General features: G+C 47.1%; 1 protein-coding gene across 1 annotated transcript; it reads right to left on the reverse strand.

The window, feature by feature from the left end:
* Window positions 1-12,745: 12,745 nt before the first annotated feature.
* Window positions 12,746-24,133, reverse strand: LOC128705567 (uncharacterized). Its single transcript, XM_070080053.1, has 3 exons — window positions 24,112-24,133; window positions 16,511-18,153; window positions 12,746-13,232 (listed from the first exon to the last, which is right to left on the reverse strand). The coding sequence occupies exons 2-3, from the start codon at window positions 17,959-17,961 to the stop codon at window positions 13,223-13,225; spliced, it is 1,461 nt and encodes a 486-aa protein (XP_069936154.1). The 5' UTR covers window positions 17,962-18,153; window positions 24,112-24,133; the 3' UTR covers window positions 12,746-13,222.
* Window positions 24,134-27,512: the final 3,379 nt, after the last annotated feature.

Below are 27,512 nucleotides of genomic sequence, written 5' to 3' on the forward strand. Positions count from 1 at the left end.
CAATCTATTAAACCGAGTATAGGTTACTGGCCGTCTTCTTATCACCAGTGTCGAGGTTGGGAGACTACTCTCTCCCGTCTTCGCATTGGCCATAATCGTCTTACTCATGGATATCTCATGGAGAGGCGTCTTGCTCCTCTCTGTGAGAATTGCGAAGCTCCATTATCAGTCAGCCACATTCTGTTGGACTGCCAACTTTATCAACGAGCACGCAGAATTTACCTCTGTCGTCGTCTTCGCTCCGCTGCTCTCTCTTTACCTTCCCTTCTCGCTGATGGACCCACCTTTCATCCGGACTCTCTCATTGACTTTTTGACAACAACTGACTTACTTCACAAATTCTGATACCTTCAGCCCTTTCTACTTCAATCTCTTGCTACCCTCTACCCCCGTACCATCCCCTGCCCCGCTGTTTTCTGTAACCTGCTGATCATCCCCCCTCCCTTCTGCCATCCAATTCCCTTGCTTCCTTCCCTACCCTGCAGCGCTGTATAGCCCTTGTGGCTTAGCGCTTCTTTTTTTATTATAATAATAATATTGGTAAGCCATGCCTCTATCCATGCTAGAACTTTACCTTCTATACCATGAGCTGCCACTTTTCTTAAGAGTCTCTTGCGAGGTACTCTATCGAAAGCTTTACTAAAATCCAAATAAACAATATCATATTCTTTATCACTGTCTACTGCCTCAAATGTTCTATTGAAGAACGTAAGTAAATTTGTCAGGCAGGAACGACCTCTCTGGAGAGACGGAGAATGAGGGGAGATATCAATGTTGCAGTCTCTTTGAAAAGATTATCAACAACAAGATGGAGTTCTCATTACAGTGCAGTGAAACCATCAGCGGAATCGTTCGAAAAATTTGTGGCAACGATTTAAGTTTTTTGTGATCCACAGGAAAATTTGGATTCAAGAGCAGCAGCACAAGGTCTTCTGTCTGCTGTGTGTGAGTTCATATTTTTATGTTATCTGTTTTTCTGGTGCAACATACTTCGGGAAGTTCAGCTTGCATAGCAGTACTTGCAGACTAAGGATTTAACTCTTGACAAAGTGGTGGTGAAGCTAGAGGCACTGCGATTATTTTTGTATGAAGGGCGAGATCGCATAGTCGGGAATTCAATACAACAGACACTTGAAATGTGAGGAGTATGGATTTCCAACAGAGAAGAAGAATCAGGTTAAGGGGCCCTTAAACGTTCTCATGCAGTAGTGACGTAACTGGAGTTTACTCCCCTCCATCCCCCCGCCCTTGGATTTCATGGGGGTGACACCAGAGATGACGCCCCGGGTGATACCAACCCTAGCAACACCACTGTCTCCAAGTGGTGTCATATGCCTTCATATGAGTGGTTATTAGCATAGGTATCGAAGAGAAGTAAGGAGTCAATAGCAGAGCTGCCCTTACAAAAGACAAATTGACTAGTACAGAGACTATTGTGTGCGTCTTTCTAAATACCACACCAAGCGTCTATTTACTAGACATTCCATCAACGTGCCAACTAAACTGATAAGAGCAATGGGACAATTGTGTGAGGTATCATGGCCCAAAGTACCTGGTTTACGAAAAGGCGGAACAACTGTAGTTTTCCACATCTGAGGAAGAATCCCTTGCGAACAAGTGATATTAAGTAGACGTAAGAGAACTGCAAGGGCTGATGGGTGTAAATGTTGAAGCATACGAATATGAATGTCATCAGGCCCAGCTGCCTACGATCTGCAAGTGGAAAGTGTTGACTCCAGTTCTAGAAGCGTAAAATGCACATTATAACACTAATCTCTGCTAGAAGAAAAGTCTAAAGGCAGTGACTCTCTGGTAGACTTGGAGGAAAGAAACAAGGGGCATAGATGTAGCCCCTGAGAGATATGGACAAGATGATTTCCAGTTTCTATGGTAACTTAAATTGTATAGCTCTTGTGGTTTAGCGCTTCATTTTTATAATAATAATATGGCAACTTAAGATGTTTTGCAATGCTGACACGGTCAACCCAAAGAATGGGAGCCAGGTTTGGAGAGTACTTGCTACCCAATTCCCGTACCTTTTTCCAAACTGCGCTCATAGGGAAAGCTGAGGTAACCGATCTTGCTCTCTTAAAATTAAGGAGTCGCTCTGTTTCTATTGTAACGATATCGGCCCCATGCAGGACGTTTCCAATGCACTGCACGAGTACATGATGAACATCACTGAGACACTCATTTCTGAGAGTGCCTACTCGAGGTCTGAGGGACTGAATGTGCAGCAGCGGTTAAAAACAGTTTGAAGCGAGTATAGGTCCCAATTCGACAGTTCAGAGTAACAACTTGGGCTTCGAGGCAGGCGAGAAGACTAATGGAAAGTAAGAAGAGGAAAATAATCTCTGTCATGTAAATCACGGAATACAGTTGAGGAGGAGGAGACCAAGAGATCAATGCAAAAAGAGATCGAGTGAGAGGATCAAAGTGGGTTCGAATTCCCGAATTTAAAACATGGGGGGGGAAGAGAAGTGAGTAGAGCCTCTAACTAATCACCCCGAGTGACAGTGATACCCCCCAGAGGGAATGATGAGAATTGAAAATCATCTAATAAAAGACATGGTGGCGGTAATGAAGAAATCAGAAATGCAATATCTGCAATAGATAATGCTCGAGAAGGAGAAAGTTACAAAGATCAGACTGTATAACACTTGTTCAAGTAGGTGCAGGCTGCAGTGAAATGCAGTGAAGTGTGAACAAAGATCTGATTGTATGATATATGTACAAGTGCACTGCCCTTAAAAGTTCCATCCAGAAGAGGATCCAATGAATGCAGTAAAATATAACCCGAGATGGGATGGATAACAACGGAGCATAATTTAGGATCTTGTAAACAAACACAAACATGGAAAAACTGGGAGAACAACACCTGAACCTCACCGCGATTACCCCTGAATCCTCAAACATTCTACTGCAAATAAGACATGATTCACAAAGAAGGCTAGTAAAGTCTACATGAGGAGGTAGCAGATAAGTTAATAGTGAAGGATTGAAACACTGAGGAAATGAGTCATGCAGATGGCTCAGAAAAATGTGGAAGAAAAGCAAAAGAAAGAAGACAAGTGTCCATCAGTGGTTTTGTCTCTTCAATATATTCGGAGAAAACTTCAAGCATTTCAGATGACAAGGACGTTGCAAATAGTTCGACATCAGAGATAGAAAGAGGAGGGTGAGGAAAGATTGGAAAGACGATGGAAGTTACCAAAGAAAGGATTATTATTATAATCAAGGGGGAAGCGCTAAACCCGGAGGATTATACAGCGCCTGGGGGGGGGATGTGGAAGGCATTCAGGCTTAATTCGGGGAACTGGAGCACAGATCCAATTCCCTAAATCAAGAGCCCCTCACCAACATCAAGGAACCTTCCTTGAGGGGACCAAAGAAAGGAAGATGAGATGTTGGAGTTACCTTGGGAACAAACTTAGTAGGAGACAGGAGAAGGAGAAACTTGGGAGGGAACTGGAGAGGAGGGAACTATATGAGGGAAAGGTGGGAACTGCACAAGTGAAAAAATCAGTGTAAGATAAAGTACTAGGCACTGAGACTGGAAAGTTGATCGCGAAGGATGAGTGAAGGAGGGTTTAAAGGAGATTTAAACTTTGAGAATGGTTTAGACTTGGTAGAAGTAGAGGGGCGAAGGGAAGGTGTAGTTTTGGAAGGTCTTGTAGACAAATATATGTGAGCGAGAAGGTAAAGATTCAAGAACAGTTTGAAGGGATGAGGTAGGGACTGTAAGAGTGTTAGAAACAGAGGCGACTCTGAAAGTTGTGACAGCAGGGGAACTGTGGAAGTAGTTACCAGAGGTTGGAGGCTGCTTAGTAACTCTTGAATAAGAAAGTCATGGAAGTCTCTCTTGGAGGCAGAGATGGACACTGTCAGTTAAGTCAAACCCTTGTGTCTACGAGATAGCAGATTTCTCATTCTTTTAAATAAACTTGGCAACGGCGTGAATAAGCCAGGTAAGCCTCATTACAATTAAGATAAGAGGGAGGTAGGTCGAAAGATATATTGGTATAAGAACATAAGAAAGAACACTACAGCAGGCCTTCTGGCCCATGCGAGGCAGGGCCAAGTCACCCACTGGCCCAAGCCTAGTCAGGACAGGTCATATCCAATAAGTAATGAGAATGGCATCAGACCCATCAGCACAAGCTAGTCAAAAACTAAGTGAGCTACATTGCAGGGGAAGCATCTCTGCCCATGGGCATTCTGGAGCAACTTGGAGTTCAAGTTGCTCCAGAATGCCAGTATCACATATCCAGAAACAATGCTGAACAATGGTACGAGGTAGAACACCAATACCACTGCAAGAATTGAGAGAAATGTGTTTACGAGTCTGACAGGAATATCGTATATTGAGAAATGAAGAAAAAGGATTGTGAGCCTAGCCAGTGCTTTTGCACCCTTACAATGCGTACACCACTCTTAAGAGCATGATATGGAACAGTTTGACCAACATGGCACAAGAGTTCCTTGCTGATAATATAATCAGAAAGACAGTGAGAATGCCTGTTGAAGAGAGGAAAAACTTAGTCCATTGAGTTCTTTGAAACGAATTGTGTGAGGGAGGAGTGAATATCTTGTTAGTCTTCTCTGGGAAGAGAGGTAATCGCAGCGATGTCATCTGTTAAGGGTCGTGATCGTTTAGCTGTGGGACCGGAGATGGTCCGTCCTGAGATATGCGGGTAATCTGAAAATTGTCGCACCGTAAATGGAGAAGCCAGAAGCATTGTCAAAGATGTGCTGTGGTCGGATGTATCAAAAGAGTTGGGAAGTACCTCAGCACCAGGGGTGGGCAACAAAAATGTTACCAGCAGAAGGTACCAGGGTGTTAGAAAAGTCTGAATCATGGTCCGATAATGAGGCAGGGTCGGGAGAGGGCGCCAAAGCAGAAAGGGGTCTGAGAGAAGTATCAGACTGGGGACTCCACTGGTAGGTCACTTCTCTTTTGTTTTTTCCACAAAAGGAAAACATTATGGGGGAGTATCTTGTAGGAGGAATGAAAGAGCTGCAAATGGCCCCCTCCCTGCCCACACCCAAGAGAACCTCAGCGCTGTCAGTAATGCAGATATTGCGTGGAACCCTTACCACACCCTACCTTTCATGCCAGTAAACCGGCACTCCAGGATGGCAACCTAACAGTTCGTATAGTAAAGCAGGGTTATCTGTTAGAAGGGAAGATAAGGTAAGAGCAGAAGGGTAGCACCGTCGATGGAGATAAATCCTGCGAGGTTCCTAGAAAACCAGACAATCCACAAGAAAGTGAAGAACCGAAATAGGGACCCTAGAAACCTCATATGAGACTGCCATGGGTAAGGCGAGTATGGCCGATGCTGAGACAGGAGAGCGCAGTCTCCCGTGTGCGGCAATAGCGGTAAGAAGATGGTGACAAACAAAAAAAGCAGTTTAATAGTGTAAATTATTATGGTGCATCTCCTACCACCATTGTTGCCAATGGCCATGAGGACGGGAAGAGATGACTAAAATAATCCTTGAATGGAATACCTTTGTAGGAAACCAGTAGATCGTGTACTGCTGATCACGCAGCAGAATCCCCCTCTGTCCAGGGACCCAGTAGAAAACGTTGTATTTGTTTTTGCTAGCCACACTGTGCAACCAAATCTGAATATGATGGACCAATGGATGAGGGGGTGTCAAATTGTTTAATGGCCTGTAAAGCATTTCAGATTCCCTCAGAATCTGAAATGATCACAAATGCTGAAGGAGACATATCAATCAATCAACCAAGTTTATTCTCTATAAAGATTACAATGCGGGGTTTACAGGTTTTGGATATTTTGTGGTTTACATGTTATAAAATACTAATTACAGAGGGGGCCACTAGGACACCTAGCATGGCTAGGCATTTCAGGCAGACTTAGATTAATTCTTAACTCTAAATTAATGTAGATTATGGAGTAAGTTGGTATTAAGGCTAAGTGACTACATTATAGTTTGTGAGTTTATCAATGTAGATGCTTTTGTTTTGGCACAATACACAGGTTCTATATTGTAGTATCACAGGCAAACTTATGACTAGTTAGGATTCATTATTTTATGATTAAGATTCGTATTTTCATGATTATAGTCCAGTGGGTGAGTGCAAGTGTGAACAGGTAGTTTTCATGTAGTTAGTTGTCGGGGTGTATCAGGGAGATAAGATGTTGTCTAACAGTAGTTTTGAAGGTGATGAATGTGTCTGCAGTTCTAGAGATTTCAGGTAGTGTGTTCCAGATTTTAGGCCCTTTGACATACATAGAATTTTTGTAAAGATTTAGTTGGACATGGGGAATGTCATAGAGATGTTTGTATCTGGTGTTATGCCTGTGGGTTCTGTCACAACTATCAAGAAAGTATTTTAGGTCAAGATTAATATTGGAATTTAAGGTCCTGTAGATGTAGATTGCATAGTAGTAAGTGTGGATGTTCTGAACAGGGAGTAAGTTTAGATCTATGAATAGTGGGGGGGGGGTGCCAGGGATGGGATTTAGTGATTATTCTTACTGCAGCTTTTTATTGGGTCATTATTGGCTTTAGGTGTGTTGCTGCAGTTGATCCCCAAGCACAAATAGCATAGGTGAGCTATGGATGAGTGAATGGTATAGTGCGAGAAGGGCAGTTTGCAGCACGTAGTATCGTATCTTGCAGAGGATTCCAACCATTTTGGATACTTTTTTTGTTGTGTTGGATATGGGTGCTGAAATTCAGGTTGTTGTCGAGGTATAGGCCTAGGAATTTGCCCTCATTGTGTCTGGCAATTAGAGTGTTGTCGATCTTAATGTTAAGTTGCGCAACACCTGCTCTGCTACCAAACAATGTAGTAGGTTTTGTCAGTTTTAAGTGTAAGTTTATCTGCTGTCATCCAAGTCGATATTTTGAACAGCTCCTCATTAACAATGGTGTTGAGGGTGGCAAGAATAGGGTGGGATATGACACGAGTCGTGTCATCAGCAAAGAGAATGGGTTTCAGGTGTTGGGATACATTTGGAAGATCATTGACGTAAATGAGAAAGAGCAGGGGACCAAGGACACTTCCCTGCAGAACTCCAGTATCAAGTGGCCGTGTTGATGAGGCTGTCTTTAATGGTGACATACTGATACCTATTAGTAAGGTAGGATTTGAAATATGCAAGCACATGGCCTCTTATACCATAATGATCAAGTTTGTGGATTAGGATGCCGTGGTCTACTGTGTCAAAAGCTTTTCTATATGTAACATAGATAAGCACTGTGAGGATGGCATACAAATCGGCCGTAAAAATACTAGCCGAGTCTAACAAATTACCCCGGACAACATCGTCAGGGAACATTTCCACGAACCCAACACCATCAGAAGATTAAGAACCATCTCTATAAACAGCGACGGCATGCGACGGGAAGTGATTAAGAAACAGAGAGAGAGAGAGAGAGAGAGAGAGAGAGAGAGAGAGAGAGAGAGAGAGAGAGAGAGAGAGAAGCAGCCGTAGGTAGGAGAGCACAGCAGTAGAGGAGAACAGACAAACCATCAGAACCTCCCAAGGGGGAAGGAAAAAGGCAGACACTACATGAACAAGGGAGGCAACTGGAGAGAAGACCGGAGTGAGTGAAGATGAGAAATCTGTCGGAGTGAACAGGGGCACCGAACAAATAACGGGCTTCTACTAACGTCTGAGACCAACTTATACGTAAAAGGAACATGAAGGTCATGCGAGTGGACAAAGTAAAGAAGACAATGAGCATAACGACGTTCGGCTAAGGAAGGAACATTCGCCTCAGCATAGAGGCTTTCAACAAGGGATGGAGGAAAGGCACCAAGGCATAAACGTAGACATTGATGATGAAGTGGATTTAACTTAGAAAGAGTTGTACGAAAAGCCTCAGAATAGACTTGGTCACCATAACCCAGCTTGAACAAGACTAGGATGGAATACAAACAGAGGAAAGTCTGGCGATCTACTCCCCATGAACGATGCACAAAAAGTTTAAGGAGATTCAGCCGACCATGGCAAGCTGCCATCAAAGAGGAAATGTGAGGTTTCCACATCAACTGGCAATCGAACAGAAGGCCAAGAAACTTGACCGTATCACATTCTGGGATACGCAAGCCATGTAAATACAATGAAATATATTCTGAGACAAGAGGACGTCTAGTGAAGGTAATGAAATGGGTTTTCGCACTAGAAAATTTTAATCCAGGAGAAGTGGCTCAATGAAAAATACGGTCAGTCGCCTTGTAGCGATTGGTCAATTGCCTGGTAGTAACCTCCCTTCAGGAGGCCGTGATCAGGTGATAGTCAGCGCCTGCGCAAGCTATAGCAAAATCATCCACAAAGTGACGACCAAATATGCAATGGAAGAAAGGAAGGTAGGCCATTTATAGCCAAGAGTAAAAGGGTAGTCCCTTGTGGGACTCCCTCGGCCTGAACAAAGTCTGAGGAAAGCGAGGCGCCAACACGGACAGGAAAATGTCTTTCAGATAAGAAAGCAACAAGGAAGGTCAGTAGAATATTGCAGAGGCCTAACGAGAGGGCCTGCGCTAAGATGTTATCCCTCCAAGTGGTGTCATATGCCTCCTCGATATCAAAAGAGACTGAGAGGATGGAGTGTTTATTGGCAAAGGAATTTCGCACATACATAACAAGTAACAAAAAAAAAATGCACAATACCGTGACTAGAGCAATACGCAAATAACCCGCTGGCCTATGTATACTCCTTCCTTTTCTCCTTTTTTGTTTTTGTGACTTTGTAAATGGTCCAAATCAGGCCGAAAAGTCATCGTGAGCTCCTCTCTCTTAGGTGCAGGTTATTTGTGTAGTGTTTCGCACATGCATATCTAAGTGGAGCAAGGGATCCAAAGTAGAGCGGCCCTTGCGAAAGCCACAGTGGCGAGGAGAAAGACTATAGCAAGTCTAAATACGATCTCAGACGTCTATTCACTAATCGTTCCATCACCTTCCAGACTACACTGGTCAGAGCAATGGGATGATAGTGAGAAGTATCAAGCCCCAAAGTGCCTGGTTTGCAATACGGTACTACAATGTCAGATTTCCTGTTATGAGGGAGAACCCCTCGCGTCCAAACAAGAGTGATAAGACGATAAAGGACCGTATGCTACAGCAAATGCTGTAGCATACGGATATTAATATCATCGAGCCCAGCTGTCGATGACCGGCAAGCGGCAGAAAGCATGGTCTCTATCTCTAAGAGAAGAGAAATCCAAGATCGATTGCTCCCTGGCAAGAAACGAAGGACAGAGGTGAAGCCCTTGGGAGACAAGGACAAAATAGTTTCTTATTACGATGGCAAGCTCAAGAGGTTCCTCAATACTAACACCAGCAACCCACAAAACGGGAGCTGGGTCCAGAGCATATTTGCCACACAACTTCCACACCCTCTTCCAAACCGCGCACTCAGGGGAAATCGAGGCAACAGTAGAAACGTGGTCTTGCCAACAAGTGCGTTTAGAGTCGTGCATTATTCGGCGAGTGACTTCCCTTGCTTGCTTAAAATCCGAAAGACGATCTACGGTCCGATTATATTGGTAACGGCCCCACGCAGCACGTTTCAAATGCACTGCTTGGGCACAGGCAGGAGACCACCAAGGTATGCATGTCTGAGAATGCCTGCCTGTGGTTTGAGGAATAGAACGTGATGCTACAGTCAAAACCAAGGTCATCAACAGAGGATGAAGAAGGGTCCTCACAAAAAGCAGTAAGATGAGAGTACAAGTAAAAGTCCCAATTCGTTTGTCCAAATTGCCAATGGGTGCTACAGGGCAGTCGGGAATATGTAGTAGAAGTATGAATAATAGGAAAGCGATCACTGTCGTGCAAATCCGGGAGAACAGACCAGGCATAATTAAGGGCAATTAATGAGGAACAGATAGAAAGATCGATGCAAGAGACTGAGTGTGAGTCAAAATGGGTGGGAGCACCAGTATTTAAAACATGAAGATGAGAAGTGAGAAGAGCCTCCAACTAATCACCACGAGTCACAATAGGACCCTCCCCGCAGATGATGGCGAGCCTTAAAATCACCTAACGAGATCAAGAATGCAACATCCGAGATACAGAATGCGCGGTAAGGGAAGAGATAGAGCAAACTGTATACCGCCTACGCAAATAAATATGGGCTGCAGTATAATGCAGCAGAGAACGAACAAAGACCTGTTGAAATGGTATACCAATGCGCACAAAAAGCGCACTCATTAAAAGTTTCATCAGGAAAGGGATCAGAAGAATGCAACAGCATGAACGAACTTCAGGCTCTTGTAAACAGATACATAGTGGGGAAAACTGGGAGAGCAACACCTGGAGCTCGCCCCGATTACTCTTGAGGCCATGAATATTCTATTGTAAGTAATTATTCACAAAGACAGGTAAGTTAACAATGAGAATTCTACGGGCTAGTAGGGTCAGTGAAGTCAATGTGTGGCGGAAACGGGAGTCGTGTAGGCAAGGAGGAATCAATGTTGCAAAGGAACAGATTGTCACAAGGGTTGTGAAAAATAAAAAGGGGCAAAAATAGGCGCACTGGTGTCCATGGAGGGGTTTCGTCTCTGCAGTATAGTTGGAGATAGCATCAAGCATTTCAGCGGACAAGGAAGATGCTCATACCATGATTTTGAAGACAGGTGAGGTAGAGCAAATAGAGATTGGGAAGACTATGGAGGGAACCAAAGAGAGGGGGAGTATGAACCTGGAGAGATGTGCCGGCAGAGACAGAAAGAGGCCTGTGGTGGAAGAGGAGAGGAAGGATGCTGAAAGGGGACTGGAAAAGAAGTCTGGGAGGGGGGGAACAGAAGAAGAGAGAATCACACAAGGGGGGATGGTGAACCTCCACCTTCGTGAGTGAGAAAGGTGGGGGTGAGAACTAGGCCCCAAGGCCGAAAAGAAGAAGTGTTGGGAAATTGTAAGCACTGGAGGAATGCAAAGAGACTTGGGGTTAGGAGACAGGTTCAACATCGCAGGTGGCAGGCACGAAGAAGCCTTGCAGACTGAAAAAACTAGCAGGCGAGTTGAAATAGAAGTAGGAGGAAGTAAGGAGGTGGGGGGTTTCAGAGGAAAACCGCAAAAGAATTAGAGATGGGGCTGATCACAGAAGACATAACTCCAGAGGAGCTGGTAGGGGAGGGGGAGACCGTCAAGTTTGGAAGTCTCCTAGCTACTCGAGAATAAGCAACACGAGGAAGATTTCCCCGAAGGTGGAGCCGAGAGGCAACCATTGCATAAGGCCTTTGCTCTCATTAAGACAACAAATTTCTCATTCATTAAGATAGACCTGACATCAGCGGGAAAAAAAAGCGGGGGGGGACTGCAAGATGTATCGGCATGATCCATGGCACTGCAGACAGGGCACATCGCCGCCGACCTGCAGTATTTAGCAGGATGTCCAAAGCGCCAGCATTTTCGACACTGTTGGGGTGTAGGGACCACTTTACAGATCCATAGGCGATGGCCCACGATATGAATGGAGGACGGGAGTTCACGACAGTAAAGGGTTAAGTGGGCGATGTTACTGGGAAAGCGCCTTCGCCATCCACTTTGAAAATCGGAAGGTCCTGAAAAGCTAATTGCTCCAAAATATCGTCACCACAGAACCGAAAACCTTCACGGCACGCACAGCTGCAATAAAACACCTCAATTACTGGGAATGCTTGAAGTTCCTCAACTTGTACTCCCTAGAATGCAGGCGGGAGAGATACATGATTATATACATTTGGAAAATCCTAGAGGGATTAGTACCAATCTTGCACACGAAAAATCACTCCCTACGAAAGCAAAAGACTTGGCAGACGATGCAACATCCCCCAATGAAAAGCAGAGGTGCCACTAGCGTGATAAGAGACAACACAATAAGTGTCAGGGACTGTTCAATGCATACATGAAGTCTTCCTCAACTTGTACTCCCAGTTTATGGTTCGACGTTGGACGCTAGGCGGTTGAGAGCCCTATACATGATGACGGGGGCGTTGACCCCCGGAACTCTCCGGGGGTCAACGGTCAATGGTACACTGTATAATCACCGTACCACAGCAAAAATTGAGAGCAGCGTACTTGTGAACTGTGATAGAAACTATCAATGGAAATATGATACACCTGGAGATCACCTGCACGACACCCTGTTCTACCTCCAGATGATCCTGGAAGGGAGCACGGCACCTCCAGATGATCCAGATTCCATGGCAAACTACACAGCTCTTGAGGGACCCCATGGAGTGGGATAAACCCCAGCACACTTCCCCCTACCTAGAAACAGTAATGCCAGAGGGGAGGACCCCAGAGGCTACAAACGGGAAGGGGAAAAGGGAGACATGAGAGGGGGGGGGAAGGGGAATGGGATATGGAAGGGGGGATTGGGGGTAGTTAGGTTCGGTCTGAGGAAGGAGACCAAAAAGCCTAATTCCTCAGAACAAGAGCCTCTTCACCATACCAAGAGGTAACACCTCCCAGAATCTGACAGCCTCCAGACACATACTAGTCATTTGAAAGACATCACAGGCGCCCCCCCCCCCCAAGACCGGACGAAAGATGAGGGATGGGGGAAGGAGGGATCGGGCAGGGAAGGGGTCACTGGGGAGGGTAATTAGGTTCGGTCGGAGGAAGAAGACAGGGAACCAGTTCCTCATACCAAATGCCTCTTCACCTTGCCAGGCGCAAGAGCATGAGGATAAGTAACTGTTGCACAAATTTCTAAATTGTCGGTATTATATACCAACATATTAACAATAGGTTGCCTCTTTTTTTAAATAAAAACATCTGTAATCAATTTTATTTACGAGGACGTTCTAAAAGTCATGGCGGAGTCTGAGATATAAGGTAGACGGGTCTAAGTACCATGTATAACATCAATAAACTAATGTGGTATTCGTGCACTAATCTGGCATTAAAAATATAATTTTAATATATAGACGTCTAAAACATTAAATGTGCTTTAAAATTTACCTTAAAATTACGATTTTGCTTCAAGTAAAAACACGTCATAAATACAATATTAATTTAGAGGTGTGGAGGCTTCTCACGGCTGGGGGGGGGCTCTAACAGGGGAGGTTAGGGGGGGATTCAACATGTAAATAATTTTAAGACACGTCCTGAGTGACATTCTGTAGGAATATCCTTGGACGTTTAAGACAGACGTGATGATCTGATGATACGTGGAGCAGCAGTTAAAGATGCATTACACTTCTTAAATAACTGCGTCTTTATCGTTTCTCAAACTTCATTCCCAGCAGTAACTATTTTTGCCTGTGGAAAGGGGAAAAAAATATAAAAACACAATTAGGCCAACTGGGCCATACGAGGCCGGTCATATTTATACCTAATTATTTAGTTCTCTTAAACAATGTATATTATGAACATCACTTAGACGTTTGCACGCAGTGACGTCGCTAGGGTTGTGTCACCCGGAGCGGCATCACCGGTGTCACCCTAGCAACATCTGTTGTTGGGGCAATGGATGAATTCCCTGCTATGTTTGTTAACTGCTCATTACTCTGTAATTTGTCTATGATTGTAATCATGTCATAACGTGTTTATCATTCATTACGCACATGTGCAACTCTTTTTGATGTTCAACTCTTGGGTATCTTTATTGAGGAAACGTTTCGCCACACAGTGGCTTCATCATTCATTACCTTTGTAACTTGGTCATGATTATGACCAGGTCTAGTTCATTACCTTGATGTAACTTGCTCAGCTATCAAAACTTTGGAGGGTCCCTGGACCCATTATGTACCTCTTCAAGATTCTCCTTTGTATGGACTGATGAAGCCACTGTGTGGCGAAACGTTTCCTCAATAAAGATACCCAAGAGTTGAACATCAAAAAGAGTTGCACATGTGTCTAATTTATCAACATGTCGGTTCTCTGAGCCATTCATCTACAAAAATCATTCATTACCTTTGTAACTTGGTCATGATTATGACCAGATCTAGTTCATTACCTTCGTAACTTGCTCAGCTATCAAAACTTTGGAGTCCAATCCCTGGACCCATTATGTACCTCTGTCATCTTTTGACTACCGCCCACAGGATGGGTATGTGGTGCATAATAAACATATTAAACTAACCCAATGAAACCCAAGGGCGGGGGTATGGGGGGAGTAAGCTCCAGTTACGTCACTACTGCATGACCAGTTACGTCACCACTGCATGACCAGTTACGTCACCACTGCATGACCAGTTACGTCACCACTGCATGACCAGTTACGTCACCACTGCATGACCAGTTACGTCACCACTGCATGACCAGTTACGTCACTACTGCATGACCAGTTACGTCACTACTGCATGACCAGTTACGTCACTTCTGCATGACCAGTTACGTCACTTCTGCATGACCAGTTACGTCACTTCTGCATGACCAGTTACGTCACCTCTGCATGACCAGTGACTAATGCTTAACAATGAGAACGTTTAAGGGCCATAAACTTAACAGGAGAATACTTCTCAACTTTATTAATGATAAAATAATCAGTAATATCGAGGACATAAACTCAAGTACGACTGAGTACAGGCAACAGATCCTACATTGCAATATCAGAAACTAGTTCTGATTTGACCTTGAGTACAGATCTTGCATTTCCTTGCTTTCTATCCTGCAAAATCATCACTTCAAAATCAATGATTTTCGCTAAATAGGCCTATTTGTACTCTGTAATCATATAATAGGCTATATAGAAGCGAAGGATTTTTCTCTTATGTTGCTAGAGCACTGTTCTGGGCATTAGTGCCACCTGGAGTTTGCCTGAAGAAAGTTCCGGGGGTCAACGCCCCCGCGGCCCGGTCTGTGACCAGGTCTCGTGGTGCATCAACACCTGATCAACCAGGTTGTTACTGATGGCTGCACGCAATCTGGTGGCCTGGTGGTTAACGCTCTCGCTTCACACGGTGAGGGCCTGGGTTCGATTCCCAGCCAGAGTAGAAACATTGGACGTGTTTCTTTCCACCTGTTGTCTATGTTCCCCATCAGTAAAATGGGTACCTGGGTGTTAGTCGACTGGTGTGGGTCGCATCCTGGGACACTGACCTAAGGAGGCCTGGTCACAGACCGGGCCGCGGGGGCGTTGACCCCCGGAACTCTCTCCAGGTAAACTCCAGGTAAACCCCCTAAATGATGTCACCCGGGGCGGCCCGCAATTACGCCACTGGTTTGCCCCATATTTTAGTTCAGTATAATTAAGATAAATAGGAAATGAGCAGTCGGCCATAATTATACGATGTTAAATTATAAACACGACTTTATAGATGTTGGGATACCAGAGTCTGGTTATGGATTTATTCAGTAGAGATGCAGCTTCACTGATATAGTCAGTACCTTCACCGCAACAACCTGAACTGCTATATTGCCTTTGATGAGTTCCGGATGTTTTTCTGCTAGCGGAGCCCGGCCATGGGCCAATCTCGTTTCGTGCTTATATGGCCAACCAGGCTGTTGCTGTTGGCGGCCTACAGCCCCACATATGCATCACTGCTTGGTTGATCTGGCATCTGGTGGAGATACTTGTCCAGTGTTTTGACTTCTACATTTGTCCCAGAAGTGTTTCTGATATCTTCTAGTACAATGTTGAATAATCTGGGACCATGAATACTGACAATGTTCCTTTATTGTGGTCACAAACACCAATACCACCAACTTCCACCACCGCCCTTCATGGTGTCAACCTTGAAAAAGTTACGGATATGCTAGCACGCACACACTGCCACTAACGGGTGGTGTGGCGAATGCTGTTCTCACTTGCCTATACAAACTCAAAGGTTCACATACCTCCACCAAACTGCCTGTATACTACTCTAATTAGATCCTTTATCTCTCTCTCTCACTCACACACTCACACACTACTAGCTCTCTCCCTGACAGCCAAGACTCGTTCTAAAGCTGCAGCGAATCCAGAATCTGTCGTTGTGTTGGGTGGCGGATGTCACTTCCACCTCATGATTGGTATAACATTGGTACAACGCTGAGCGTCAGGCAGTTTAACAGACTTGAGACTTGCACTGCCTTCCACGATGACACTATTAAACGCTCTAACAGTCCTCTAAATCTTTCCCAGTCTCTTTACAATCTTGCTCCTATACCGTTATACTTGCCTTATACAAAAGCCACTCTTCCTGCCCATTGCAGGTGTGAATCTTTACCAATGTCCTATTTTTCTTTACAACCACTTTGGTATTATATTTTCCCCATACTTGCCACAGAAATAACTATTGACTGTTGTGTCCCGAGGCGCCTAGTCTACGGTTTGGGTCGGCCAAGTCGTCCGACCCTTTTCTCCTGAACCCGACTAGTCATTTACTGCAGATGCTACGCAGTACCTTTACTGCTGGGTCTAACACCGGTTCTTTTTCTTTCATTAAAGCCATTCCTCTCCCTGCACTGTTCTCGACCTATTCCGATTCACCCATCACCCCTTGTGGGTAAGGACCCACAAGGGGTGATTTTCCTTTGCAAATCCCCTGTCTCATGTCACTAATAAATTAAGGCCATTATAAGCAAGTGTCATTTGCAACGTTACGAACACTTACCTCAGGACATAGCTGGCTTCTGCCAATCGTGCACTACGCCTCTGGCGCAACCGTATAACTCCTCCAGCATGAGATGCATCCATCGGGGATGTATGGTCAGTTGGGTAGATACCAAAAGTTAAATTGTTGGAAGTTTGGTGGACTGGTAATTGCATATTGATCATGGCCCCCTGTTGCAAGACCTCTTGAGGTACACGATGGTTGAGCGTATTCTGACTTGTGCGAGGCTCGACACCTGATGCCCGAGTGTGAGGCTCGACACCTGATGTCTGAGTGTGAGGCTCGACACCTGATGCCTGAGTGTGCGTCTGAACACCTGATGCCCGAGTGTGCGTCTGGACACCTGATGCCTGAGTGTGCGTCTGTACACCTGATGCCTGAGTGTGCGTCTGAACACCTGATGCCTGAGTGTGCGTCTGGACACCTGATGCCCGAGTGTGCGTCTGGACACCTGATGCCTGAGTGTGCGTCTGGACACCTGATGCCTGAGTGTGCGTCTGGACACCTGATGCCTGAGTGTGCGTCTGGACACCTGATGCCTGAGTGTTCGTCTGGACACCTGATGCCTGAGTGTTCGTCTGGACACCTGATGCCTGAGTGTGCGTCTGGACACCTGATGCCTGAGTGTGCGTCTGGACACCTGATGCCTGAGTGTCAGGCTGGACGCCCGATGCCTGAGTGCGCGGCTGAACACCTGATGCCTGATTGTCAGGCTGGAAACCTGATGCCCAAGTGTGCGTCCGAACACCTGATGCCTGAGTGTGCGGCTGGACACCTGATGCCCGAGTGTGCGTCCGAACACCTGATGCCTGAGTGTGCGGCTGGACACCTGATGCCTGAGTGTGCGGCTGGACACCTGATGCCTGAGTGTGCGGCTGGACACCTGATGCCTGAGTGTGCGGCTGGACACCTGATGCCCGAGTGTGCGTCTGAACACCTGATGCCTGAGTGTGCGTCTGAACACCTGATGCCTGAGTGTGCGTCTGAACACCTGATGCCTGAGTGTGCGTCTGAACACCTGATGCCTGAGTGTGCGGCCGAACACCTGATGCCCGAGTGCGCGGCCGAACACCTGATGCCCGAGTGCGCGGCCGAACACCTGATGCCCGAGTGCGCGGCTGAACACCTGATGCCTGACTGTCAGGCTGAACACCTGATGCCCGAGTGCGCGGCTGAACACCTGATGCCCGAGTGCGCGGCTGAACACCTGATGCCCGAGTGCGCGGCTGAACACCTGATGCCCGAGTGCGCCGCTGGACACGAGATGCCCGAGTGCGCGGCCGAACACCTGACGCCCGAGTGCGCGGCTGATCTGGTTGAATATAGGGCTGGACTTCTAGCTCCTCTTGAGAGTCAAGGTCGATTTCAGAGGTGTCCCAACTATCATCCAACAGCCAACTGCAAAACTCATAAAGGTAAGAAGTGACGAGGCGGCGAGCTCCGCGAGTCATATTAAGAATGCTTGTACTTCTTGACTTAGAACTGACTTACGGGTCGGGATTTGTTTTTCTGTATTCTAGCGAGCCTTTGTGTATGGCCAAGAATCTTGACGCTCCAGACAGCGGGACTCACGAGAAGTCCAGTGTTGTGACCGAGGTTGGGACTGATGGACGACCGAGGTTCTTTCACAGCCAGTGCAGAATCTAACAACAGAGATACGGGGATTTGTTAGAAGAGATATTTGAGCAGAATAGATCTAAAGCGCGACAGTGAATTTAATACATAACAGATATGAAGGAATTTCAGGAAAAATGTCAGCTAATATCAAAGATGGAAATTGAAAAATTCAGAAACTTTAGATAATGATAACCTAAACAGTGGAAAGACAATGGTAAAGTATAAAGTATAAAAGTTGTCCGAAACATGATAAAGGAGTTGCATGTACGTTGCATGTAAAAGGTTCGTAGATTTTTGCAATGGTTGTTTGAAGTGTCTGGACCAGCCTACACTCAGGATGGAGCTCTATGCCCGAGAAATATGAGCTGCTGCGTTGAAAGACGTAAAGACTCGACGATCGTAACAGGAGTTCCAAAGATCTTACAAGCAGTACCAGGAGAAATGTCACTGACACTTTTCTGAGTTATACACAAACTGTCTCGCCTTTATAACCGACAGAATACCTTGCAAGATTTAATCACTACTACATCAACGCACGTCACACCGGACCACTACTATCATGGATTGCAAACTACATCCCAGTAGCCTCGCCGACGCTCGTAACCCAGTAGCCTCGCCGACGCTCGTAACCCAGTAGCCTCGCCAGCGTTCGTAACCCAGTAGCCTCGCCGACGCTCGTAACCCAGTAGCCTCGCCGACGCTCGTAACCCAGTAGCCTCGCCGACGCTCGTAACCCAGTAGCCTCGCCGACGCTCGTAACCCAGTAGCCTCGCCGACGCTCGTAACCCAGTAGCCTCGCCGACGCTCGTAACCCAGTAGCCTCGCCGACGCTCGTAACCCAGTAGCCTCGCCGACGCTCGTAACCCAGTAGCCTCGCCGACGCTCGTAACCCAGTAGCCTCACCGACGCTCGTAACCCAGTAGCCTCGCCGACGCTCGTAACCCAGTAGCCTCGCCGACGCTCGTAACCCAGTAGCCTCGCCGACGCTCGTAACCCAGTAGCCTCGCCGACGCTCGTAACCCAGTAGCCTCGCCGACGCTCGTAACCCAGTAGCCTCGCCAACGCTCGTAACCCAGTAGCCTCGCCAACGCTCGTAACCCAGTAGCCTCGCCAACGCTCGTAACCCAGTAGCCTCGCCAACGCTCGTAACCCAGTAGCCTCGCCAACGCTCGTAACCCAGTAGCCTCGCCAACGCTCGTAACCCAGTAGCCTCGCCAACGCTCGTAACCCAGTAGCCTCGCCGACGTTCGTAACCCAGTAGCCTCGCCGACGCTCGTGATAAGTTAATGAGCTTCGTTTCATTTGTTAGCCAAATATATACACCGGGAGATGCATTTCTCTCAGTATAAACAATGAGAATATTTTAATCCCTATTTTAAATTAGTATTCTACTATGGTGGTGTTAAGGTTACGAGCAGCCTTAATGAGCCTAGTGTAACCTAGCTGTAACCCCCTGTAACCAGCCTGTGCACCACCAGAGCGACCGCCCAGCGACGCAGGTCGCCAGAGCGACCGCCCAGCGACGCAGGTCGCCAGAGCGACCGCCCAGCGACGCAGGTCGCCAGAGCGACCGCCCAGCGACGCAGGTCGCCAGAGCGACCGCCCAGCGACGCAGGTCGCCAGAGCGACCGCCCAGCGACGCAGGTCGCCAGAGCGACCGCCCAGCGACGCAGGTCGCCAGAGCGACCGCCCAGCGACGCAGGTCGCCAGAGCGACCGCCCAGCGACGCAGGTCGCCAGAGCGACCGCCCAGCGACGCAGGTCGCCAGAGCGACCGCCCAGCGACGCAGGTCGCCAGAGCGACCGCCCAGCGACGCAGGTCGCCAGAGCGACCGCCCAGCGACGCAGGTCGCCAGAGCGACCGCCCAGCGACGCAGGTCGCCAGAGCGACCGCCCAGCGACGCAGGTCGCCAGAGCGACCGCCCAGCGACGCAGGTCGCCAGAGCGACCGCCCAGCGACGCAGGTCGCCAGAGCGACCGCCCAGCGACGCAGGTCGCCAGAGCGACCGCCCAGCGACGCAGGTCGCCAGAGCGACCGCCCAGCGACGCAGGTCGCCAGAGCGACCGCCCAGCGACGCAGGTCGCCAGAGCGACCGCCCAGCGACGCAGGTCGCCAGAGCGACCGCCCAGCGACGCAGGTCGCCAGAGCGACCGCCCAGCGACGCAGGTCGCCAGAGCGACCGCCCAGCGACGCAGGTCGCCAGAGCGACCGCCCAGCGACGCAGGTCGCCAGAGCGACCGCCCAGCGACGCAGGTCGCCAGAGCGACCGCCCAGCGACGCAGGTCGCCAGAGCGACCGCCCAGCGACGCAGGTCGCCAGAGCGACCGCCCAGCGACGCAGGTCGCCAGAGCGACCGCGCAGCGACGCAGGTCGCCAGAGCGACCGCGCAGCGACGCAGGTCTCCAGAGCGACCGCGCAGCGACGCAGGTCACCAGAGCGACCGCGCAGCGACGCAGGTCACCAGAGCGACCGCGCAGCGACGCAGGTCACCAGAGCGACCGCGCAGCGACGCAGGTCACCAGAGCGACCGCGCAGCGACGCAGGTCACCAGAGCGACCGCGCAGCGACGCAGGTCACCAGAGCGACCGCGCAGCGACACAGGGCACCAGAGTAACCGTGCAGCGATACAGGTCACCAGAGTAACCGTGTAGCGATACTCAAATACTCAAGCTACTCAAGTCCCAATATGACTCAGTTTTTAGCAAGCCGCTAACCAGACTGAGAGTCGAAGATCAAAATGAATTTTTTATGGGAGAGCCACAAAATTTGATTAACACAAGCCTATCCAATGTTATCCTGACGCCAAATGACTTCGAACAGGCGATAAATGACATGCCCATGCACTCTGCCCCAGGGCCAGACTCATGGAACTCTGTGTTCATCAAGAACTGCAAGAAGCCCCTATCACGAGCCTTTTCCATCCTATGGAGAGGGAGCATGAACACGGGGGTCGTCCCACAGTTACTAAAAAAAAAAACAGAAATAGCCCCACTCCACAAAGGGGGCAGTAAAGCAACAGCAAAGAACTACAGACCAATAGCACTAACATCCCATATCATAAAAATCTTTGAAAGGGTCCTAAGAAGCAAGATCACCACCCATCTAGAAACCCATCAGTTACACAACCCAGGGCAACATAGGTTTAGAACAGGTCGCTCCTGTCTGTCTCAACTATTGGATCACTACGACAAGGTCCTAAATGCACTAGAAGACAAAAAGAATGCGGATGTAATATATACAGACTTTGCAAAAGCCTTCGACAAGTGTGACCATGGCGTAATAGCGCACAAAATGCGTGCTAAAGGAATAACAGGAAAAGTCGGTCGATGGATCTATAATTTCCTCACTAACAGAACACAGAGTAGTCGTCAACAGAGTAAAGTCCGAGGCAGCTACGGTGAAAAGCTCTGTTCCACAAGGCACAGTACTCGCTCCCATCTTGTTCCTCATCCTCATATCCGACATAGACAAGGATGTCAGCCACAGCACCGTGTCTTCCTTTGCAGATGACACCCGAATCTGCATGACAGTGTCTTCCATTGCAGACACTGCAAAGCTCCAGGCGGACATCAACCAAATCTTTCAGTGGGCTGCAGAAAACAATATGAAGTTCAACGATGAGAAATTTCAATTACTCAGATATGGTAAACATGAGGAAATTAAATCTTCATCAGAGTACAAAACAAATTCTGGCCACAAAATAGAGCGAAACACCAACGTCAAAGACCTGGGAGTGATTATGTCGGAGGATCTCACCTTCATGGACCATAACATTGTATCAATCGCATCTGCTAGAGAAATGACAGGATGGATAATGAGAACCTTCAAAACTAGGGATAGGGAGGCCAAGCCCATGATGACACTCTTCAGGTCACTTGTTCTATCTAGGCTGGAATAATACTGCGCACTAACAGCACCTTTCAAGGCAGGTGAAATTGCCGACCTAGAAAATGTACAGAGAATCTTCACGGCGCGCATAACGGAGATAAAACACCTCAATTACTGGAAGCGCTTGAGGTTCCTAAACCTGTATTCCCTGGAACGCAGGAGGGAGAGATACATGATTATATACACCTGGAAAATCCTATAGGGACTAGTACCGAACTTGCACACGAAAATCACTCACTACGAAAGCAAAAGACTTGGCAGACGATGCACCACCCCCCCAATGAAAAGCAGGGGTGTCACTCGCACGTTAAGAGACCATACAATAAGTGTCAGGGGCCCGAGACTGTTCAACTGCCTCCCAGCACACATAAGGGGGATTACCAACAGACCCCTGGCAGTCTTCAAGCTGGCACTGGATAAGCACCTAAAGTCAGTTCCTGATCAGCCGGGCTGTGGCTCGTACGTTGGTTTGCGTGCAGCCAGCAGCAACAGCCTGGTTGATCAGGCTCTGATCCACCAGGAGGCCTGGTCACAGACTGGGCCGCGGGGGCGTTGACCCCCGGAACTCTCTCCAGGTGAACTCCAGGTCACCAGAGTAACCGTGCAGTGATACAGGTCACAATAGTAACCGTGCAGTGATGCAGGTCACCAGAGTAACCGTGCAGTGATGCAGGTCACCAGAGTAACCGTGCAGTGATGCAGGTCACCAGAGTAACCGTGCAGTGATGCAGGTCACCAGAGTAACCGTGCAGTGATGCAGGTCACCAGAGTAACCGTGCAGTGATGCAGGTCACCAGAGTAACCGTGCAGTGATGCAGGTCACCAGAGTAACCGTGCAGTGATGCAGGTCACCAGAGTAACCGTGCAGTGATGCAGGTCACCAGAGTAACCGTGCAGTGATGCAGGTCACCAGAGTAACCGTGCAGTGATGCAGGTCACCAGAGTAACCGTGCAGTGATGCAGGTCACCAGAGTAACCGTGCAGTGATGCAGGTCACCAGAGTAACCGTGCAGTGATGCAGGTCACCAGAGTAACCGTGCAGTGATGCAGGTCACCAGAGTAACCGTGCAGTGATGCAGGTCACCAGAGTAACCGTGCAGTGATGCAGGTCACCAGAGTAACCGTGCAGTGATACAGGTCACCGGAGTAACCGTGCAGTGATACAGGTCACAATAGTAACCGTGCAGTGATACAGGTCACCAGAGTAACCGTGCAGTGATACAGGTCACCAGAGTAACCGTGCAGTGATACAGGTCACCAGAGTAACCGTGCAGTGATACAGGTCACCAGAGTAACCGTGCAGTGATACAGGTCACCAGAGTAACCGTGCAGTGATACAGGTCACCAGAGTAACCGTGCAGTGATACAGGTCACCAGAGTAACCGTGCAGTGATACAGGTCACCAGAGTAACCGTGCAGTGATACAGGTCACCAGAGTAACCGTGCAGTGATACAGGTCACCAGAGTAACCGTGCAGTGATACAGGTCACCAGAGTAACCGTGCAGTGATACAGGTCACCAGAGTAACCGTGCAGTGATACAGGTCACCAGAGTAACCGTGCAGTGATACAGGTCACCAGAGTAACCGTGCAGTGATACAGGTCACCAGAGTAACCGTGCAGTGATACAGGTCACCAGAGTAACCGTGCAGTTATACAGGTCACCAGAGTAACCGTGCAGTTATACAGGTCACCAGAGTGACCATGCAGTGATACCGGTCACCAGAGTGACCATGCAGTGATACCGGTCACCAGAGTGACCATGCAGTGATACAGGTCACCAGAGTGACCATGCAGTGATACAGGTCACCAGAGTGACCATGCAGTGATACAGGTCACCAGAGTAACCATGCAGTGATACAGGTCACCAGAGTGACTAACTTATAAAACATGTCTGGTGAACATCAGGAAGGATTAACTTCGACATAATACTAAGTACAACACTCACCTCGTCTGTTCTAAGATAATTACTCATATTCTTCCAAGTTTATTAAGGTCAGAGGTGTACACTTAAAAAGAAATTCAAATATTTAGTAATTTTTTTTTTTAATTTTAATTGGTCAAGAGAATCTATCCAAAGTACAAAACAAACTTTACCTTTATCCCCAGATGATGGTGGTAGTAGCTAATTACGTCGATCTCACTTACAATTTAATACAGTTATATATGGTTATTTTTATTTATATATATAGTTATGTAGGAAACATTAAACACATTACTGAAACTATATCGTTTTACTGATATATGTAAAATTATATATTTTTGTATATACTGTAATAAAGAAATATTTATTTAATAAAAGCAATTATTGTATAATGAAAGAAAAAAAATGTATTCAATATTTAAATCAGGCTAAACTAAATTAAATTCGCCGTAAATAAGGTTATATTTATCAGAGAACGTAATAAGTCCCAATAACTGTATAAATAAGAAGCATGTACGTAGTGGTCATCATAGGCGAGGCATTAGTACAGCAGTATTGTACACTCAGTGGCATTAGTACAGCAGTATTGTACACCCAGTGGCATTAGTACAGCAGTATTGTACACCCAGTGGCATTAGTACAGCAGTATTGTACACCCAGTGGCATTAGTACAGCAGTATTGTACACCCAGTGGCATTAGTACAGCAGTATTGTACACCCAGTGGCATTAGTACAGCAGTATTGTACACCCAGTGGCATTAGTACAGCAGTATTGTACACCCAGTGGCATTAGTACACCCAGTACACCAGTATTGTACACCCAGTGGCATTAGTACACCAGTATTGTACACCCATTGTACACTCAGAGTCATTAGTACAGCAGTATTGTACACCCAGTGGCATTAGTACAGCAGTATTGTACACCCAGTGGCATTAGTACAGCAGTATTGTACACCCAGTGGCATTAGTACAGCGGTATTGTACACCCAGTGGCATTAGTACAGCAGTATTGTACACCCAGTGGCATTAGTACAGCAGTATTGTACACCCAGTGGCATTAGTACAGCAGTATTGTACACCCAGTGGCATTAGTACAGCAGTATTGTACACCCAGTGGCATTAGTACAGCAGTATTGTACACCCAGTGGCATTAGTACAGCAGTATTGTACACCCAGTGGCATTAGTACAGCAGTATTGTACACCCAGTGGCATTAGTACAGCAGTATTGTACACCCAGTGGCATTAGTACAGCAGTATTGTACACCCAGTGGCATTAGTACAGCAGTATTGTACACCCAGTGGCATTAGTACAGCAGTATTGTACACCCAGTGGCATTAGTACAGCAGTATTGTACACCCAGTGGCATTAGTACAGCAGTATTGTACACTCAGTGGCATTAGTACAGCAGTATTGTACACCCAGTGGCATTAGTACAGCAGTATTGTACACCCAGTGGCATTAGTACAGCAGTATTGTACACTCAGTGGCATTAGTACAGCAGTATTGTACACCCTGTGGCATTAGTACAGCAGTATTGTACACCCAGTGGCATTAGTACAGCAGTATTGTACACCCAGTGGCATTAGTACAGCAGTATTGTACACTCAGTGGCATTAGTACAGCAGTATTGTACACCCAGTGGCAGTACAGCAGTATTGTACACCCAGTGGCATTAGTACAGCAGTATTGTACACCCAGTGGCATTAGTACAGCAGTATTGTACACCCAGTGGCATTAGTACAGCAGTATTGTACACCCAGTGGCATTAGTACAGCGGTATTGTACACCCAGTGGCATTAGTACAGCAGTATTGTACACCCAGTGGCATTAGTACAGCAGTATTGTACACCCAGTGGCATTAGTACAGCAGTATTGTACACTCAGTGGCATTAGTACAGCAGTATTGTACACCCAGTGGCATTAGTACAGCAGTATTGTACACCCAGTGGCATTAGTACAGCAGTATTGTACACCCAGTGGCATTAGTACAGCAGTATTGTACACCCAGTGGCATTAGTACAGCAGTATTGTACACCCAGTGGCATTAGTACAGCAGTATTGTACACCCAGTGGCATTAGTACAGCAGTATTGTACACCCAGTGGCATTAGTACAGCAGTATTGTACACTCAGTGGCATTAGTACAGCAGTATTGTACACCCAGTGGCATTAGTACAGCAGTATTGTACACCCAGTGGCATTAGTACAGCAGTATTGTACACCCAGTGGCATTAGTACAGTATTGTACACCCAGTGGCATTAGTACAGCAGTATTGTACACTCAGTGGCATTAGTACAGCAGTATTGTACACCCAGTGGCATTAGTACAGCAGTATTGTACACCCAGTGGCATTAGTACAGCAGTATTGTACACCCATTGGCATTAGTACAGCAGTATTGTACACTCAGTGGCATTAGTACAGCAGTATTGTACACCCAGTGGCATTAGTACAGCAGTATTGTACACTCAGTGGCATTAGTACAGCAGTATTGTACACTCAGTGGCATTAGTACAGCAGTATTGTACACTCAGTGGCATTAGTACAGCAGTATTGTACACCCAGTGGCATTAGTACAGCAGTATTGTATACTCAGTGGCATTAGTACAGCAGTATTGTACACTCAGTGGCATTAGTACAGCAGTATTGTACACCCAGTGGCAGTACAGCAGTATTGTACACCCAGTGGCATTAGTACAGCGGTATTGTACACCCAGTGGCATTAGTACAGCAGTATTGTACACCCAGTGGCATTAGTACAGCAGTATTGTACACCCAGTGGCATTAGTACAGCGGTATTGTACACCCAGTGGCATTAGTACAGCAGTATTGTACACCCAGTGGCATTAGTACAGCAGTATTGTACACCCAGTGGCATTAGTACAGCAGTATTGTACACTCAGTGGCATTAGTACAGCAGAATTGTACACCCAGTGGCATTAGTACAGCAGTATTGTACACCCAGTGGCATTAGTACAGCAGTATTGTACACCCAGTGGCATTAGTACAGCAGTATTGTACACCCAGTGGCATTAGTACAGCAGTATTGTACACCCAGTGGCATTTGTACAGCAGTATTGTACACTCAGTGGCATTAGTACAGCAGTATTGTACACCCAGTGGCATTAGTACAGCAGTATTGTACACCCAGTGGCATTAGTACAGCAGTATTGTACACCCAGTGGCATTAGTACAGCGGTATTGTACACCCAGTGGCATTAGTACAGCAGTATTGTACACCCAGTGGCATTAGTGCAACAGTATTGTACACTCAGTGGCATTAGTACAGCAGTATTGTACACCCAGTGGCATTAGTACAGCAGTATTGTACACCCAGTGGCATTAGTACAGCAGTATTGTACACCCAGTGGCATTAGTACAGCGGTATTGTACACCCAGTGGCATTAGTACAGCAGTATTGTACACCCAGTGGCATTAGTGCAACAGTATTGTACACTCAGTGGCATTAGTACAGCAGTATTGTACACCCAGTGGCATTAGTACAGCAGTATTGTACACTCAGTGGCATTAGTACAGCAGTATTGTTGGTTTAGAAAGACACGTAAGCAAACAC

This window comes from Cherax quadricarinatus, unplaced genomic scaffold (genome assembly GCF_038502225.1).
Source record: "Cherax quadricarinatus isolate ZL_2023a unplaced genomic scaffold, ASM3850222v1 Contig104, whole genome shotgun sequence".
NCBI lineage: Eukaryota > Metazoa > Arthropoda > Malacostraca > Decapoda > Parastacidae > Cherax > Cherax quadricarinatus.